Here is a 19260-nt window from a genome sequence, read left to right as displayed (position 1 = left end):
TAAGACGAAAGCAACAAAGTTGTCAGTGAGGAAAGACAAAGGACCACGTAGGTAAGGTGCCCAGGCTCCAGGGGCCAATAACCATAAGGAAACCTTGCAATTGTTTTCAGTTGATTTATTAAAATATACATATACCTGGTAGCTATCTCTAAGAGTTTTTGTCATAAAAAATGTAGCAAGATGTTTAGGTCGGCAGCACATTTTTTTACAGGACTATTTTCACTGCCAACACTAAGTTAAATGAGTTTTAGATTTTCTAACAATACTTGACCTAAAACATGAATATGCTCCAACCAATCATTGTAATTTGGTTGACACATCTTTGTATAGCATAAAATACATCTTCAGTGTCATCTTTAATTTTTTTTTCTACCTGGGAGCTGTATATGTGTGGCTGAGCGGTGGACAGTGACTGTTTTGTAACCAATAAAACAGGCCTGATTCAGAACATGTGCTTGAATAAACTGGCAATGGAGAGAAAATATTTTGCTGTCCTGTCACTTGTAATAAACGTAGTGTGCATCGCACTCTGCTGAGGATCTTTGATGAGGAAGGAGTTTACAGCAACACCTGGCTAACCTCAGCTCATTTCCATTTCACTCATGAAAACTTTCAGATGTGAATAGAAATTTAAATAATTATATTTAAACCGTGGAAATCAATCGGCTAAGCAGAAAACAATAAACACTTATGAAAAAAAAATGACATCTTTCAAAAACTTCAAACTTCACTTGTAAAAAGCAAAACATTACATTTGTAGAAAAAGATGCATGTAATGAAGTCATCCAAAATGCTTTGCATCAACCTTGGTTGTGACAGACTCCCTGACAAGCAATCTGTCACCTGCTCCGGATTCAGGCTTAAATATTTCAACAGCCTTCAGGAAAAGTGCTGAAGTGGCTCAGAGTGGATTCAACTGCTGAGCAATTAAAAAAGCTGAGAAGTCAAAAGAGGCTGTGATGTTGACTGAAAGGAATAGAGGCTAAACTATTTTTTTTTTACAGAGCAAAACAGTTTAAATCAAATCAGAGCAAACAAATTAATGGATTTCGCTGCTGCTGCCAGTGTGCAGTCCCGGCTTCAGACAATCTTATGTTTTTGTTATACGCCTCAGTTTGCTGCAGGAATAGTTCAAGGGGGAAAAGACGGAGAAATGTGGAATATTCTCTTACCTGTGACTGATAACTCGGTAGTCCTCCGAACAACAAAGTTCCCAAACGGTATTTCACAGGTGTAATTCCCAATATCATCTTCTCTCACTTCCTTGATGAACAGAGTGTCCCTCCTTCTCTCTATGGTTTGTCTCCACTGCTTTGGCTTGCAATCCTTTTGTTTGCAAATCAAATGACAGACATAAGCAAAAGTTTCAGACAAATATGGTCTATAGCTACTGTGCTGATTTCAGTTGTACTCTTTAAAATGTTTGCATCATGACCACAGTCAGAGGGAAAAGAGAGCATTGTTTTAATTTCAACAAATTCGAGAATAAAGCAATTAAATTATCTACCAAAATAATAATTAATACCTTTGCATTCATGACTTGTTGTTTATTGCTTAATCATTGGCAAAAAAGATAAATATATATATATATATATATATATATATATATATATATATATATATATATATATATATATATATATATATATATATTTTTTTTTTTTTTTTTTTTAACATCTTCTCACTTTAACTATAGATAAAATTTATACTTTTGTGGCCTAATTAGGAAATATTGCAGAGTGAGTGATCCCAACAATGGCCAGATACATTGTCTCATTTTTATATATATACTTTTTTGTTCTGGGTAGCAAAAACTTCTCCCGGAAGGTAACAGCCTAAATGCAGTAAAAAGTGGATGCTTTTTACTTGCTAGGATAATTTTTGCTTCGTCATCCAAGCTGACATCCAGCAGCTTTCTGGCTGCTGGATGTCAGCAGAGATACGACTTTCCTCTATGTGCTCTTTTGTGTTTCTGCATGCCACAAAACCAGCAGGTAGTACAAAATGTTAAAACCTTCTCCACACAAAAACACTGTGGGCTATCTTCAGCGACAAATGAAGCCAACTTGTTTTTATAAAGAATAGTGAGTCCGTGCCTTTCTATCCTCAATGGAGAAAAAGGGACAGACAGTTTAAAGAGCTTCCACTTTAACCTGATAACTAAAACCAACCCGAGTTGTTTAAATTCATTAAAGGTCTTTGCAGACTATGCATTGGTGATTGTAATGTCAGATTTTGGGGATGCAATATTTAGGGGACTAAGAAAATGAGTCTAAGAGTAATAAGGAAGAACTAGATACAAGAAATAAATATTATAAACTAAGAAGAACTGAACTAAGGTGAAAGAAAAAAAAAAAAAACTAAGGAACACAGAATCATAATGAAAACAGAATCAATAAATCAAACTCCACAACAACAACCTGTCATGCTAACAATTTCCAATTAAAAAAAGGACAAAAAATGAATTTGAAGCCTGGTGTCTTCTGTAAAGATGAAGTCATAAACAGTGTGTAGGGCAGCATGTTTCTGTGCACAGAACCCAGAGATAACTAGCTGCATCTCTCAGATCAGATGTGACTCACCAGTATCCTTTAATTTCTTTACGTATGTTTGGTTTCAAAAACAGATCATCTGTGAAATTTGCCCTGTATGTGAGAAGCAGTGTGGTTTGATAAATGGAGCACTAATGGTAGTAAAGTTTTGCTTACATTAGCCTTTCGGTCATTAGCTTATTGACAAGGCAGTAAGAAGCTAATTCAAAGACGGGCTATTTGTAAGAACAACTGTAGATATTAGAAAGTGATTCTGATCTATGCAAGATAAAAGTGTCGTACAAACTTCCTTCTCAGACAGTTGGGATTAAAAAATAGCCTTGAGTTGTTCGTGCAGCACAGCTAGATTTGCATTACCTTTGATGAGTTAAGCTGCATTGATTACTGACTATATATTGGCCAACTTAATCGTAGTTAAAATTAAATTATGCCATTTTGTCTGCTTAGCACACAAACAAAAGAGATCGCAAATTGGTCACAAAACTTTAATCAGTGAATTTATTTTGATGTAAAAGAGTCAGGTTGTTTGTAGACATATAAACTCTGGTTGGAAAGAAAAGAGCTGTGCAGGTTAGGTCCAATGTGAAATGGACCTAAAGTGTAAAGCAACTTTATATTTTAGGGATATTTTATGTCATTCAGTGGTTAGGGACACTAGTTCCTCAGCTAACTCCTTGAAAGATGGGAGTGACAAGCACTCAGACCAACACTCACCAGGTGGTCAGCACACAATGAAAAACAGCCCGAAAGAGCAAAAATGATTTAATTACTCTCCTTCTGCATCTCAGCTCATGCTACCATGTAGGTAGCAAGAGGAAGGCAGGTACAGCCTTTCAGGATCAGCTCAGAGCTCGGAGATTTGGGGCCACCTGAGGCAAAGAAAACTGGGGCACAGCGGGTCCGCCTCTCAGAATTTAATCAGCCACCAGCAAAGTGAGAGCCAATAACTGGAGGGTGTGGAGCCCACAGTCATTGTCTGCTATTTTAATTTAATTTCTGCAGGAGAGCAAAGCGATTTGGCCATCTTATCCGGTGGAGTAACGTTTGATGAATTGGTCTGCGAGCTGCACCTAACAGCTCTGTCAAAGAGGCCTGTCGGACAGAGGGGTTCTGGCTGGGTCAGTTACACTCGGTGGGCTCACAACTCCTCATTAGCAGGAGGATTAGGTTTAAAACCAGAGAGCCAGATAAATGTGTTTACGTAGCAAATCAATATGCTTTAGCTGTATATTAATTATTTTGAGTTTTAGAAGCTAAATGTGATAAGGTACGGTGAGCTTATTAACCTTAGGTATGTTTGTCTTGGTCAGACAAGATAGACTATTAAATCATAAAACCAGGAATGTGCAGAGATAGATAGATAGTAGGCAGTGCAAGAGAATCAGATCAAAAGGAAGGTTAAAAATACTAATTTCTTTGAAATTATTCAAATCAAGAATAAAAGAATATTCCAATAATCCTTTAAAATAAAACGCCTCTTACCTTGTACCAAACTATTTTCGGTTCCACCCCCGGCTGTATGAAGTCCTCGATGTCTGGGCAGGTGATGTTTTTGCATTTGCTCAGTTCTGCCTTCTCAAAGAATCTCATTTTGGAGTTGTAGCAAAGGTCTGTGTCATTCTGTGCCACAATGAGGGACATGGACACCTTCATGCAGTATGTGGAGTTCCTGGAATGACAGAGTGATAAAAACCGGTTAGAGGGAGGAAGAAGGGATTATACAGAAGCCCTGAAAGGCCTGCAGAGCAAAGCTTTCAGTACTACATATTTAGTTAGCTGTGGAAATGCTGCAAGGTTCAGAGCAGTGAGTCATTAAATGTAAAAACACCTACAGGAAGATTTTTTCTTGTTTATTGATGGTACATTTCCTTCAAACAACAAATTAGTATCTACGCAATTCCAGATTAATTAAATGATTTAGTGAGTTCTGTAAACGGCACTGTTTCTTGATTGTAATTTTTTATTCATAATGTACGTTTGTTTGTTTTAACGGTGTGGAGCAGGATGTTTAGCAAAGTGACAGCTCCAGAGAACTGATAGAGCATTTTGTTTTCGTGCATTAGCCCTTTGTAGAGCCAGCTACAGTAGCAGAAAATTACCTTCTGCAGCTGATGTACTGTAACTGCTCAGGTCATGTACATAAAGACAAGAATTTACAACGCGAGGCAGAGGCAGCGTAAAATGGGAGATTGCTTGTAACGCCTCAGCCTTCGAGCTTTGCCTGTGTCTAAAGATAATAGCTGGGAATCATCCTCAGTGAAAGAAATGTTTGATATTGCTGCTGAGGTAGATGGTTCATATCAAATATACGTAGAAGACCTGGAGGAATGTAATGGTTTTGTTCCTGTGCACAACAGACAAATAAGGTGTGAGGTAAGATGTTTGTTATTGAGGAAAAAAAAACCTTCCTCCATTCACCATGACGTGTGTGCATTTGTGCCGCAACAAATTCGGCAGAGATGATTTAAAGAGGTGTTTCTAGATTATTTTTTACAAAGGTGTTTTCTAGCAACACAACTATTTCCACTGGATTTATGTCAAACAGTATGTTGACAAAGGTCCAATAACTTTGATTTGCCTTTGTACTTAAAACAATGTTCAATTTATGACGTTTATGAAGTTTGGAATGCTTTTATTTTGAAGAACCAGTAGAGTATTCAATTTTGTTGAGTAAATTGTGTCGTAATCACTTTTAGATTTCCAAAGCATTTGTTGACGATTGTTCATTTCAGAAACCCCATCAGCGCAGATACAACTATTTCTCATTTTCCTTGATCATCTGTAATCATTTTATAAGGAAAAAAACTTGTAAAACACTAAATCAATCTGAGTGATTATAGAGGTTTGTAATAATACTGATCACATCTCTTCCAGGCCAGAGTAAAGTTGGAGGCTGGAGCTGCCGCTTGAGCAGTTCTTAACGAAACATAGGAATCAATCGGCACATTGATCGACTGTAAAAGTTGTGCTATTTGAAGAAGGAGATCAGAAGCAAATGTTGTGGGTGATCAATAAATTCAATGAAAGCACCTTTTCTGTGCCCAAACAGCCTAATAAGGCTGTCACAGTTGACAAGTACTCGAGGCTGACTGCAGCAAATCCCCGCTGGTTTAAAGACCAAACAAATTGGCAGTATTTAGCGAAAATCTCACAGCTAATTTTCCAACTAAAGCTGGTTACACAAATTGAGCTGAACCAACAAACAATTACAAACATGTTAAATCCTTACATAATTGTGTCGTATTAACGGCCTTGTGGATTAGCATCGCACATGTGACTCCTCGCTACAGTATCAGCTTTAAAATCCCTCGCCCCTCTGAACCGGCCCGCGCCGTTGGCGTCTCTTACAATACGGGCGCTGTTTTTTCGTGAAGCCCTGATGCAAATGTGACATGATGTGGAGATTATCCCAGACAACTTCCACCAGATGGACACCTGTGCAAATGAGATCCCACGGGTGTGCCCTTTTCTCTGCTAAATATTCTGGGCAGCGCTGATAAACTCGTTGACTGGATGAGAAAGACAGAAAGAGAGAAAGAGAGAGAGAGAGAGGGGTGGGGGGTGGGGGGGGGAATTGTGTCATCTGCTCCGCATGAGTGATTGATGGTGTGAGCCAACACTTTGTCCTACGGTGTCTTTCCAACATTTCACATCCATCACGAAGCTTTTCGAGGTTGAAGAGCTGGGCGATCTCTTCACTTTTCTCTAAGTAGCGGAAAATCTGTTCAAAGGACGAGAAGAAAAAAAAAAAGCAGGAGGAGGAGGATCCCACACTCCCGAGACTTAATTGTGCGCCGTGCAGTCAGCATTTTGTGAAACTCGGCGTACTGCGGTTACGGTGATAACAAGCTAGGTGACACCATGGCATTAATGGGTGAGTGTGTCACTCGGATGTGTCAAAGTAAAGCAGATATGCAATGCCGCGGCAATGATAGATGGCGTCCTGCACACATCATCTCGGAGAGGTGTCAGCCTGACAGCTACCGGATACAGCTGGAGGGCAGGCACAGGGTTTGAGATGCAATATGCAGCAAATTCTGTGAAATTATGAGGAAAAGGGCCAGGAAGGAGTTAAACAGGCTGGTCAAAGCTTTACTTTACTGTAACACATGTGTGGGATTTTGTTCCAATTAAACTTACAGGAGAACATGCTCTAGATCCTCTTCTCATCTTCAAAAATAACTGACAACCTGCGACTGGAAGATGAAGCCAAAGAAAACCTGGCCTTTCATTCGCCAACTGTTTCGTTTAGTATTAAATAATAGGCGGCAGAATTGATTTGTAATTCTCTGGTGAATCCACGGCACCTGGGGGGAAATTAATGAACTAACTTAATGAAGCTCTTAATTAAACTAACTCCTCCCTAATAGAAATGGAATGACGGAATAATTGCTTATTAAATATTACAGCTGGCTTTCAAGTGATAATATTCATAGAGAAGTGTCTAAGAGCTGCAGGAGTCATCAGGTGAAAGTACTTTTTGCCTGGTGCAATAATTCCAGGTAACTCTACAGGAGCTGCAAACATCCACAGCTCAGGTGGGAGAATCTGTTGAAAGGAGCATTTAGTTGTACACTCCATAAATTCAGCCTTTAACAATGGGTGCACTGTAGTGGAAAAAAACCTATGAGGAGTGCCTGGATATTGAAGTGCGACGTGTTCCTGCAAGAAATTTCTTGGTTCTTGTGAAGTATGCATTGCTATTTTATAAAATATTTGCAAAGAAATTGGTTTTAATAATCGGTTTGCATGAAAGATACCAGGGAGAAGTTGCATGATGCTGACTGGGGTGATTTACTTTGGTTATGATTATTTTCCAGTAAAAGTGATTATTTGCTGTGTTGTTTAAAATAAAATAAGTAAAAAACAAATAAAGTACATTTCTATTTGTAATTGCAGGTTGATTAAATGTGAAAAGGTTTATGGCTCTGAATAATTTCACAAAGTACTGTATCACAGTTCAGTTACAGTATTCACAACACTGTGCAGGTAACTGTGTCACCCATGATACTCTGTCGAATGCTTTAGCTCCTTGAGGTCTCGCCCTCCCATGCCTGCCCACAAAAAAATCAAGATAACCTAAACCAAGATAGAGCTTGGCCCAGTTATCCTGAATCAGTATCTTACGGCTGCTTCATTATTTATAGCCAGAGCGAAGGTCACAGTGAGCAGTGGGAAGACTGGGGTTCCTACCTGTGGCGCCCGCTCATAACTCACCTGTCAGCTCTAGCACCAAGCCCAGGATGATTAAGCACCCTGGTATCCAAAATCCGACTGCAGGCTAACGTGCTCCTACTTAGCCCCTGTAACAGTGTGGTACCTTTCTGCCACCCTGAAACAACAGACTCCGTCCTCAAATCATCTAATAGTTTGTCTCCATCCTTGTTTCAATCCCCTTGCTGGCCTGCTCTTACTGTAGGAACACCACGATGGGAGGGTTGGACTGTGTTGTTAGTTTACCCTGCAGCTCTCAGAATGAAGATAGTCAAACAGTATATATATTGTGCAATATGTAGCACAAATAACTAAATATGTTAGCCAAACAGGAAGAGTCATAAAGCTAGACAAGGATAAGCGCAAGTAGGACTCGCTGCAAGTCAGTGACGGTAAAGCTAAAAACAAGTTAGCATATAAGCACAAAAACCTCATACCAAGTGTCAGGAGTTTTGGTGGATGGAACATGATATGGGCATATTATCGTCATTATTCATTATCAACCACAAACTTTCTGTGTACCACAACTTTACAAAGTTAAGCTGTCTGAGAGCTTGAGCCTGACTGAGACTCAAGAAGTCATGACACAGGAGAAAAACACAAATCTACAACAGCAACTTAAAAAAGCCAGTAAAGCTCCTGTATCTGCAACAGAGAAGTAGTAAACCTTCCTTATATCATAAGCTAAAGCTATCTGTGTAAATATTTGCTTTATGGACTCAGACAACCCAGTGACGATGTTCTGTCAGGCTGTGGTCTCCATTAAGATGTGCTTTCCATCTGCTAAGTTCAGAACAATGCAAAAATATGGCTGTGATATCAAAAATTTTATTTTTCTTAATACTGGTATACAGTTTGAAGTAGTATTTAGCATTGAGACAACCTCGTTCCTTTAAGTCCACAACAAACACGATTGTCATCAAGATCTTCTCTGCTAAAAATACACAGTGTTGAAAGTATTTGCAGAAATCATCTCACTCCAAAAACCTACTTTCTCCAAGAAGCAAGTCTTCAAACTCCTCTAAGCCTTTCTTAAGTTGTACAACTCAAACTGACAAAAGTGCTTCTTGTGTGCAAATGCATTAGTCAGTCATTTTCTGTTCGATGCCTTAAGGGAGCTATTTTCACATTCTCTGACAGTCACAACTCATCTTTATGCTTACAACCTGATTTCATAACAAGCATAAACAATTTGTCTCGGTTGTTATTCTGTTCTAACTCTGTCATGACCTTATTCATCGGTCCCAAGGCCCTCTGGCTGTAATGAGTGAGCAGTCTAACTCCCATGCATATCAAACACAAACCAACCATTTCATATTATCACTGCTGGGCTCTTGCACTCTGAGAATGGGTTGTGTTGGTGGAGAAAAGCTCTTTCAGTAGGAGTGATCATCTAGCTGTTGAATATCATTGTACATTTTGATTTGTTACCTAGTTTTGTTTAGAAGTTCAGCAACTAAGAAAATAGAATAATATAAATATTGAGGTCAGATTTCTCTCATTGGTGCTTTTTTGCAACAAATGGCAGGTTTACCACTTTTAGAGATGCACTGGACATTTATTCAATTTCTCAAAGGATACGAAACACAAACATAAAATGCTAATCATATAAGTACATTCTTTATAACATATCCTTTTTAAAAAGTAATTAAGTTTAAACTAAAAAGCTGGTGCAAACTGATATGAGCAAAAGTTTCACAATGTTCAGCAACAGTTAAATTAAAAATAGCTCTTTGAGTTTTATGAAATTTTAATGAAATTTCCTTCCCAGCTCCCAGCTACTTCCCCACCATTCTTGCACCCTCAGGATCCAGTCAAGCAGTGTGAGTTCTCCTCTACACTGCAGTTTGACTGACAGCTGTGGTATTGCAGATGTCTCGCTTGCAGCTCTACTGTTCACAATCCAATCGGGATGGAAGGGAGGGAGAAACCTCGGCAGTGGTGCCAGAGTGATTGGGCTCGGGGAATGGTATTTCTGACATTTGTCTGGCAGATAAAAACTAACATCAGATATGAGGAGGAGAAGGTCAATGTCCCTGCTATCAGATACCGATAGGTTTGGCATCTTGTCTGATGACTTCCTCTGCCTAATGTGGACCAGGAGAGCAAGGAGGCTAAACATATGGGGAGGCATTAGACTGACTGAACTCTTAAGCATGCAACTGATTGATATTAATAAAACCGTGGGTGCAAGAGCAACAAACACTGATCAGTGAATTTACCTGAAAATGCAACCAGAAAATGGGTGATGACTAAAACCATAAATCAGTCCATTGTCTATACCTGCTTGTCCTTGCAGGGTTACAGGGGAGCTGGTGTCTATCTCCAGCGGTCATTGGGTGAAAGGCAGGACACACCTTGGACATTTGTACTCGCACCTACGGACAATTTAGTGGGACCAATGGACGGAGCAGTCATGTTGGACTCTGAGAAGAAGGTGGAGTAGCCAGAGAGAATCCACACTTGTATGCTAACGGAGCTACCAACAATGCTACCATGCAGCCATGACTAGAAACCCTGTGGAAAATAAGGAAAACTATAATAAGGAAAACCCTGAGCAGATGTGAATCAGAGGAAACGCTAAGTATTTTTGGCAGGACGCATGAGTTCGAACAGTTGAGAGAAATAAACAGCAGATTTAAAAGCCATAGACAAAATGACAGCATTTCTAAAATATGTCTTTTACAGAAGTTTATTACTATCCATTTTGTTGCCCTGGAGTGGTTTGAAGAGCACATCCTCTCTCTTTTTTTTGACAGTGCCATTGTAACATCAGACATCCACAGTGAATACCTGGCAAACTTCACACAGCCACATCACAAAGCTGAATAAAGCGTGGTGTGAAAGGTTGCCCAAGCCCAAACAGCAGCCCATACATCATCAGACAATGGCTGTTGGAAAACAGTCTATACTAAACCACACAGAGCACACTAACAGGCTGTCCAAGCAGGGTTGACGGAGCACTCTTTGCTATACAGGTGTAAAAGAATACTGAATACAGAGGGGTATCATCAATAACCCTGACTGGGAAATAAAGCTGCTTGGCAAACCCATATTACACAGTTCAAACCCCATATAAGAAGTGAAAACAATTAATGACAGTCTCCTGGCTCTATGCCATTTTCTCCCCAATCAGATTCTGCTTTAACTGCACCTTTTCCAGTGAAATAATGATTGTTACCTTTGCTACACACAATGGCATTGCTTATAAAGCCTGAAAGTCCTTCACAACCAGGGTTCCCACTAATTTCCCATCTCAAAATTTCATTCTTTTTCCAGGTTCAAATTTCAAGATTTTTCTGACATTTGAGCAACTTCTCCTAAATTGGGTTGAGTTTGAAATGGATTCATGATTATTTCTCTGAAATCTGAACTAAAGTCTATCTATAGAGCCAAGACTTATTAAACCTGCCATTAGATTAACACACATTAACTTTAAAAATCACCATTTGTGGCCTTTATCATTTGTTTGTAAACAACTAAAAGAAAAAACTTCAAAGTAAGGGATACCACAAATAATATTTTTTGCCAATTATTTGGCATCTAATACATCAATATTAAAGAACCAGTTTAAAACCACTGCAAAAATGCCATGAAAACTATATTTGTAGATGATTTATTGAGAACAAAGTCCTGGTGTTTACTGTCTCATGCTCACAACAACCAAAGCATTAGCAAAATTAAGAGAACTTGGCTCCTCTTCATCTTTGACAAACAGAAAAATCTTAATTAGAAAAGATCAACAGATTCCGAGGCCTCGGCTGCTTTATGCTTCAGTAACTTCTTACTTTTTCTGCTGAACAGTGCAGAAAGTTGGCGAAGCAAAGCTGCTCACACACAAGCTGCTGATGTAACAACTGCTGGGAAGTGAAAAACAGCAGATCTAAATTTGTTTTAATCATCAGTAAGGTTTCATAGCTATGATCTTTTGGGGTGATGCATATTCAATATTCAGTGCGATTACTGGTGGGAAAAAGGACTTTTTGCTCTTCACTGTGACATCAAACCCTCGTCAATGTTATGCTTAGTGTGAAAAGATTAATAAATAACCTGAATTCAGAAACAGTCATTGTTGAATATATTGTCAAAGAGGTGCAACCAGTTTGTTTCCTTCCAGGTAGCTCATAGCCCACACTGCAATACTTCTTTATCCATCATCCACAACCTCTTGCAGCAAAAACCATCCATGCTGCTCCTTAGTCTAGCGTCTCTCATTGGCTTTGACAGCTGGGCAGGATCAATTGGACAGGCCCTGACTGGAGCTGAATGACAGAGTGTTCCAGACAGCCCATTCTGACTGTCACTTCCCTGAGAGATCACCAGCCACTCCTGCACATGAATACTAATACCGTCAAAATGGCCACAGCATGGGAAAGGTGGGAGGTGCTTTGTACCGTGTGTGTTTGAGACGCAAGGTGAGATGCACGCACACCGGGAATTTTAAGCTTAAATAAAAGAACGGATGCACACACAGAGATGCACGCACGCCGCCCCCTTTATAATCCTCCCCTCTCGATGTCCTTTGGTGCCGACAGCCCAGGTATTGCAGGGCATGCAGGAAAGCCATTAATAAGCCTGAGGCAGTGGCAGCATGCCAGTGCCTGTGAGCGGGGTCAAAGGTGAGATGCTGGCTAACTACAAAGGGCCAAAAATTCTTCCTGTGCAATACATCTGTCCTTTAGCTAAATCTCTGTACTTCCACCGTGATGTATTTGCTGTAGCTCTGCTCACGTTTGGTCATTTGTTCACGAATAGCAAATTTTCCATGGCTGAGCATCTTTTTTTTTTCTTCACTTTGTTATCTAAAACATCACAATGGAATATCATTTGGAAGTAAAATTTTACAATTCAAACAGTAAATTAATTGGACATAAAATTTTATATCTACTTTTTTAAACTGGTGATGGGGAGGAAAAACAAGTTAATACCAAGGTCTGTAAATTAGTTAATCAAAATGCATTGCATTTTAGTTGAAAATCATATAATTTCAATTTAAAAAACTGTTTTGCTCCTAAATTACTGAATAAATAGACATGTGAGCTTAATAAAACTTCTAAACCTATTCAGATTTTAGATGTTTTGTGGACCTGTGATCATTCAAGGATGTTCTCTGACAAAATCCTTTCAAAATGTGGACTGTGGATGCTGACATTAGCGCTGGGGACATCTCTGCTTGCATTGAGATGGTATTTTAGGCTTGAATAGTTTCGGTGATAGGCCGACTCCTGTTTCTACAACTTGCACACAACAGTAATCTTTTCTAGCAGAGATGGGGAAATATTTTGCAAAGAAGATGGTGAGAAAGTCTCTAGATGTGCAAAGCTGGTACACGCAGACCTGAAAAGACTTAAATCAATGAAAACAACAAAAGACGATTCTATACTGTATTCACTCTTGTGGAAGAACAAAATAAGCATGTCTCACTTCTCTTGGGTATATATGTAAATGTGAAAAATCACACAATTTCAGCTTCATGTACAACTATGTGTTGCTCTGTGACAAAAAACACTTTGAAGTTTGTGTCGCATGTGAGGAGGTATAAATATTTTTGAAAGCCATTGTACAACATTTGTTCCTAAATTTGTTTCTGTGCCTTATTTCAATCGTCAGCGTCAAACATTTTCCTTCCAGATGACAGTTCTAAATATCATTTTCCCACTCATGCCTAATTTGACTCCTTCTCGCTTGATTTCCTCAGATGCAAGAGCAGAATTTAATCACAGCAAAAACAGTACGCTATTAATATTGTTTTACAGAGACCTGCAACAGTGCAGGAGAGTCAGTGGTACCTTCAAACGCATCAGGTCGCCTGTGCGCATGCATGCGCCTCGCTTTGTTATTGTACTGTAAGTGACACTGCCGCTGCAGATGTTTTCGCTCTTCATACGACAAAGTTCCTCAGGGTATTGCGTTTGAAACAGCTGAGTGTTGACCTCAATTTGACGTATGGCGGTATTCATCTGCTCCTCTCCGTCTCGCTACTGAATGCGGCTCCCGTTCTCTCTCATGTGCCTGTTGCGCATCTAGGGCTTGCGTGTGTACGAGCATGTCCATGCTAAGCAATCCCAGAGAGTAGACGTGATACTGCAGCCTGCTTGAAATGTTGAATATGAATGTGTGTTGGTTTGCTTTACCTTTTAGGTAGGGAAGTACACCAAGTTCCCTTCCACTGACAGCTAGTCTCTTGGGCACGTAGACCTGACGCTCTGTGTTTGTGTGCATGCTGATGCACACGGGTGTGTCGGTGTACGGATATGCCCTCTGACACACTTAAGCGCAGCTGAGCAGGTAAAGATGTGATGAAGATGAGTGCACTGATGCCTGTGGCTGGAAAGAGATGCACTAAGAAGGCCAAAAGTTTAAAATCGCAGAGGAATAAAGTTGCAAGTTAGACAAAAACGGCGTTTTTAGATGCAGAGTTAAATTTCCTAATGTGATTGGCAAGCTTCCCCCTTTCTTTATACCAGACTAATAATGTAACATCAAGGGATCTCATCGTAACTGGTGCTGAACTGTTGCAGTCTGCTCAACTGTGAAATGTACCCAGTGAGAAATCATTTATTGTTGTGCTGAGGTTCATTTGTTCCATCTCGCGGGGCTCCAATTTTCCAGGGCCCTTCACGTTTCAGAACTGCGAGGATCCTCAGCTGAAAACACAGCCAAGAGCTTGAGCCGGTGGTAATATGTTAACATATGCAAGTGCTGATCATCTATAGGGCCCACACTCCAGAGACAAAGGAGAAGAGCAATCCTTCGACTTGGCCTGGGTACCTGGGAATTTAAATGAGTCATACTGAGGGAGCAGATGAGCGTGCTGCAGTGTGTTTGTAAAACTACGTGAATCCATTACAGCATTTTTAACCTTCAACCAAAAACAGAGAACACGTCCAAGTAGGTGCAATTATATGCTATATAGTAATCTTCGTAACTGATAGTGGAAGAGCTCTATATTGAGTGGTATTACAGATGACGTGCATCAGAGTGTCCCTCTTTGATCTCTAACAAGGTAAAACATGAAGGCATTACAGATCAAGTGATCAAACTCCACCGTAACTTTGAAGCTGCCCTTTAATATTCCACACTGTGGAATTACAAACAGATCTTGCGGAAGGCCAAAGTAATTACAAAGGCTCAGGTCTTCGCAAATACCTTTTAAAATGTTGATCAGCACTCAAGACAAACCTGGCATATTCAACCTAGGCTGTGGAAGTCTTCCTGAGCAGACTTTCCTGTTCCTGAACTGCAGCACGCTGCTGCAGAGAGCTGACTAATGAGCCAGTCAAGAGAAAACGCCCTTTACCTACAAGGTTAATAAGTTATTACTATATAATCAAGCATGTGAAACTCCCTACACTATTGCGTTTTATTTCCTTAACTCAAGTGTTGCAAAGCTGACAGTAAACACACTGTGACAAATGAATGTGTTTCGCTTGGTTGTTATTTTTTCTTTTTAGTCGGTTCGGTTATTATAGCTGGCAGACATGCAGCAAGTTAGGTCAATTTCTAGCTTAGATGATTATTTTAACATGTGTTGATGGAAGGATGATACAGCTCCAAAGCATAAAGTCATATATTTTTCTAAAATACGGTTATAGCCGCTAGTGGGACAGAAACCGTAGCTGTGGTAGGGGTAGCTTGAGAAAAGGTAACTTCCTGTTTGGACCCAGCTAACGGTAGCGCTCAAACACTAAAGCGAAAAGAATTGAAGATGTTGCAGAATAACGTCAGCCTCAGCTCTGCAATGTGGATAACAACACATACATCTAGATCTCAGCTGTAACAGTCCAGGAAAAATAATTGTACAGCTAAGCTGTTAAATGCAACTTAAAGTCCAAGTTATTGTGCCCCATTTTACCGAGGAAAGACAGGAAGCATATAATGTTGAGAAAAAGCGAGCTGACTCCTAATCCTCAAGTGTGAAAACACAGTTAAAGTCTATAAAACCATTACAGGCAACAAAAATTCAAAGACAAGTCCACAAAGGGAAATCTCCTGTTAACTGAAAGAGCTCTGTACTTTTTCCCTCTCTCTCCATAACAACAAATAAGTGTTGCCCCTTAATTTGCTTCTCAAAGGCAGGGACCAATGAAAACGCAACAGTGCTCATCCAAATCAAATCTCAAGACTCTACTCGGTGTGATTACACAATAACTCTGAGCTGATTGTCTACCTCCAGAAACCGCTGCCAACACGAGTGAATAGAGAATTGTTGGACTGGTTCACCATGTTTCTATTCACGGCGGCTGCCACATCGAAGGAGAGGGTGCTAATGGTGTGGAATAGTAATAGCCAAACTCCCTTAGAGTTGAGCTTCTGAAACACAAAGAAACCTGCATTGAAAGCTGCTGCTCAAGTGCACATTATCCCTCGATTCTATTTAACAAAAGGTCTTAAAGCGCATAAGTGTTGCCAAATAAAAAATAAAAAAGACGGCACTTCAATCATGCAGAAAGATGCGTTTTAAAGTTCCTCTTGCCGTGAAACAAAAACAGATCGGAGCTTAACATTTTCACTCTGAGTGGTCACAGACCACCTTCATGTCGATGAAAGCCGCTGGGAAACCAGAAGTTTTACCACATAATCTAACTCATAAATCAAACAATTGTATGCCTCCAACATCCAGTGAGTTAAGAGGGAAGATAGCACAAGTCCATTTTTTTCCCCCTTTCTTTTATCTTAGCAGCTTTTCCCACTGTGCAATCGTTTCAAGATGAAGTGCACTCTCAAGCATTTCACTTCTTTCCATGAGGTTTTCAGAAAACAAGAACTTGTGAAGGCCAAAGGATTACAGACTTGCCAATCGCGCCGTATGGCTTATTGCCCTCGAGTGGGAAATAAAAACTAATTTAACATATAAAACGAGGCAACGAGGCCTCGTAGGCACAGAAAACCCTCTGTGGAACCTCGACCAGCTATCTTTTGGCTACATCTTGACTTTATTAGACATCTACAGGGGAAGACTTTTACAGGGCTTTACTCATGCCCACAGGGATGCAAGACAATGTTATTTACTTCGTTTTATAGACATGCCACTGGCAAAATAATCCCCCTAAAATGGTGGAGGATTCTGCAACAAATGCTTGCTCCATTTCGAGCTGTAAGGTGGAGATAAACTGTTTATCTTTGGGATTCTGAGTAAAAACACATACCTTAATACACAGGAGTAATACCCCACATCATCCAGTTCAGCTGGTCGGAACCATATAGAATCCTCTTCTTTGCTCATCCTTGCACCGTCAAAACTGATGGGTTCCTCGAAATCCCCATGCACTGCACTTTTGTACCACATGAGGCTAAGTCCTGTGCTCTGTGCATGGCTGTAGTTTGCCCGGATATATCCATAGAATAAAGCACACTTGATCCGGACAGGCTCCCCAACAAGGACTTTGTACTTTTGGTAGTCCACGGACCAGTCAGTGCAGCCTTCCACTGGAAAGGAAGAAGAGAAACAGAAGTTTAATCAGGAGTTGTAGAGGAAGGGATGTGGCTGTGAAAATAATATCCAGCAAACAATGATTTGCATTGCAGTTAATATACTGTAGGTATCCTGGTGATAGCTGTGTAGTGCATCGATGTTTTGCAATCGATTCTGCAATGACAAGTTCCTAAAATTAACCTCTGATAGACACATTTCAATCTTGCTCCGATCCTAAAGTTATGAGACCATCCAGCATTATCATATCATATCTTCTACTATTTCAAGGGCCAGTCAAAGTCCAAAGTCACAGGTGCCCTCCTATTAGAATATCTCAACAAGCTCACAAGTATCAGTAAAAATTCTTTGAAGATAAAGTCATAATTGAATTTGTAATGCAGAGCAGGTATGGAAACGGTTCAGCTCCTCTCATAATTATCCATCTTAAGGTGAGAAATATACCCTTTAATCTCTGCAGAAGTCACTCATGGAAACTCACATGGACATTGTATGACTGATTGATATTTCTGCAGGCGGTGAAGCATCCAAGATGGTTGGCATAGGGTTCATGCTGTTGAATAAAAAAAACGAGCAAAAAGAAGCAGCTCTAAGGTTTCCTGAGTATTACATGGTGAGTCTAAGACCTCAGGTAATAGCCCCAGGCACAAGCATGGGATTCTGGTAACACAATGGCCCACATCTAACTGGGATGCAATCACCATGGTAACCTACACATGCACAACCTACCCTAGAGATGGTTCACTTTGGAGAGCCAGATCAAAAGATGTACATCGAGTGGGGCATTAAAAATGTAGTCCATGTTCTGGGCGAATTCCAAAATAGATATAAGTGTAAATAAAAAAGTGTAAAATCTGTTTTAGAGTTTATACAAGTTATGTTTATGTGGCAACTGTTTATATATCATTTTAAAAAATCACTTAAGAAAAAAAATCATTATACTACACATTTATAGCAACACAATTAACCAAATGTCCCCTCAAAATTTGATTAAAAAATATAAATTCAGGGAAAAACAAAATTAAATCTTAAAGATCTAACCAGAAACTATTTTTCTGGTAATTTGAATCACACCTGTGATAACACAGGAGTTGTTGTCAGAGCAAAAGTAACAAAAATCTAATGCAGATGAGAGCATGTTAAAATGCATGAGGTAAGGTTACGAGAGGTTTAGTGTCCCCTCCTTGATCCGGTACAAACAATCTCACTTTGGCCTTAAAATAAATACTTGATTCTAAAATGTAAAACACATTTCAGCTTCTAGATTCACCACAAGGGAAATATTGTGATGGGGAAAACAAAGTCCCTTTGATTTTTAATTTGAGAAACTCACAGCCTTGACATATTCAGAAAGATGGTAGCAGTTGCTTTAATTCTCAACGAGCTCTCACAGTGACTCTTCACAGCCAAACGGTTCTTTTTTCCCATCCTTTTAATTAAACACATTATTGGGATGACTGTAATTTTATAAACGATGAGTGAGACTGAATTTTAAAAAGCCAGCTAATTAATATCAGGCAACACGAACAAAAGCGTCAAACATATCTAAAATTGTTTATTAAAGAAATGCAATTAACTTTGAGATACTTTGTATGTTTACAAGATTGTTGTTGCATGTCGTCTGGAATAAAGCTGCTGAGCATGGGAGGGTTTCTGAACACCCTTTCCCCCCTACTTCACCTTGCTTCATGCCTCTTCCTTTAAATAAAAACATCTGGCAAGCACAGCTGTGTCAGACACAACAGGCTTGGATAATTGAGCTTCTATAAATATTTTATTCACCAAACAGGCAACCTGCCTGCCAATCAGAGGGGTGGATTGCACACTGCAGTCATAAGGGGTGTTGCTGTTGAAGTGGTTAACTGCGTATTCATGTTGGCGCACCGTTTTGTGTGGGTTTTTAAATGTCAGGTTGAGAATGGCAAGAGTGACGTATGTTGGCAACGCGTGTGCTGAAGTGAAGGAAATAAAAGACAGAAACAGGAAACATAATATGACACAGATCGTTCGAGGGAAGGAGCATTTTAAGCTTCATATAGTTTAAGTCACACACCCTAATCA

The 19260-nt window shown here is 39.7% G+C and overlaps 1 protein-coding gene across 1 annotated transcript in view; it reads right to left on the bottom strand.

Annotated features, from left to right (window-relative positions):
- LOC106905805 (interleukin-1 receptor accessory protein-like 1) overlaps positions 1 to 18627 on the bottom strand; it is a 67074-nt gene extending 48447 nt beyond the window's left edge. Inside the window, exons 1-4 of the mRNA XM_088008120.1 lie at positions 18591 to 18627; positions 16916 to 17195; positions 4035 to 4221; positions 1173 to 1326 (exon numbers count right to left, since the gene is read on the bottom strand). Of these exons, the coding sequence (XP_087864246.1) occupies positions 1173 to 1326; positions 4035 to 4221; positions 16916 to 17195; positions 18591 to 18627 (658 nt within the window). The remainder of the gene's footprint in view (positions 1 to 1172; positions 1327 to 4034; positions 4222 to 16915; positions 17196 to 18590) is intronic.
- Positions 18628 to 19260: the final 633 nt, after the last annotated feature.

This window comes from Poecilia mexicana, unplaced genomic scaffold (genome assembly GCF_051168715.1).
Source record: "Poecilia mexicana isolate PSO_F unplaced genomic scaffold, ASM5116871v1 scaffold_2, whole genome shotgun sequence".
NCBI lineage: Eukaryota > Metazoa > Chordata > Actinopteri > Cyprinodontiformes > Poeciliidae > Poecilia > Poecilia mexicana.
The sequence above is the reverse complement of the archived record's forward strand: the minus strand, read 5'-3'. Positions and strand labels throughout refer to the sequence as shown.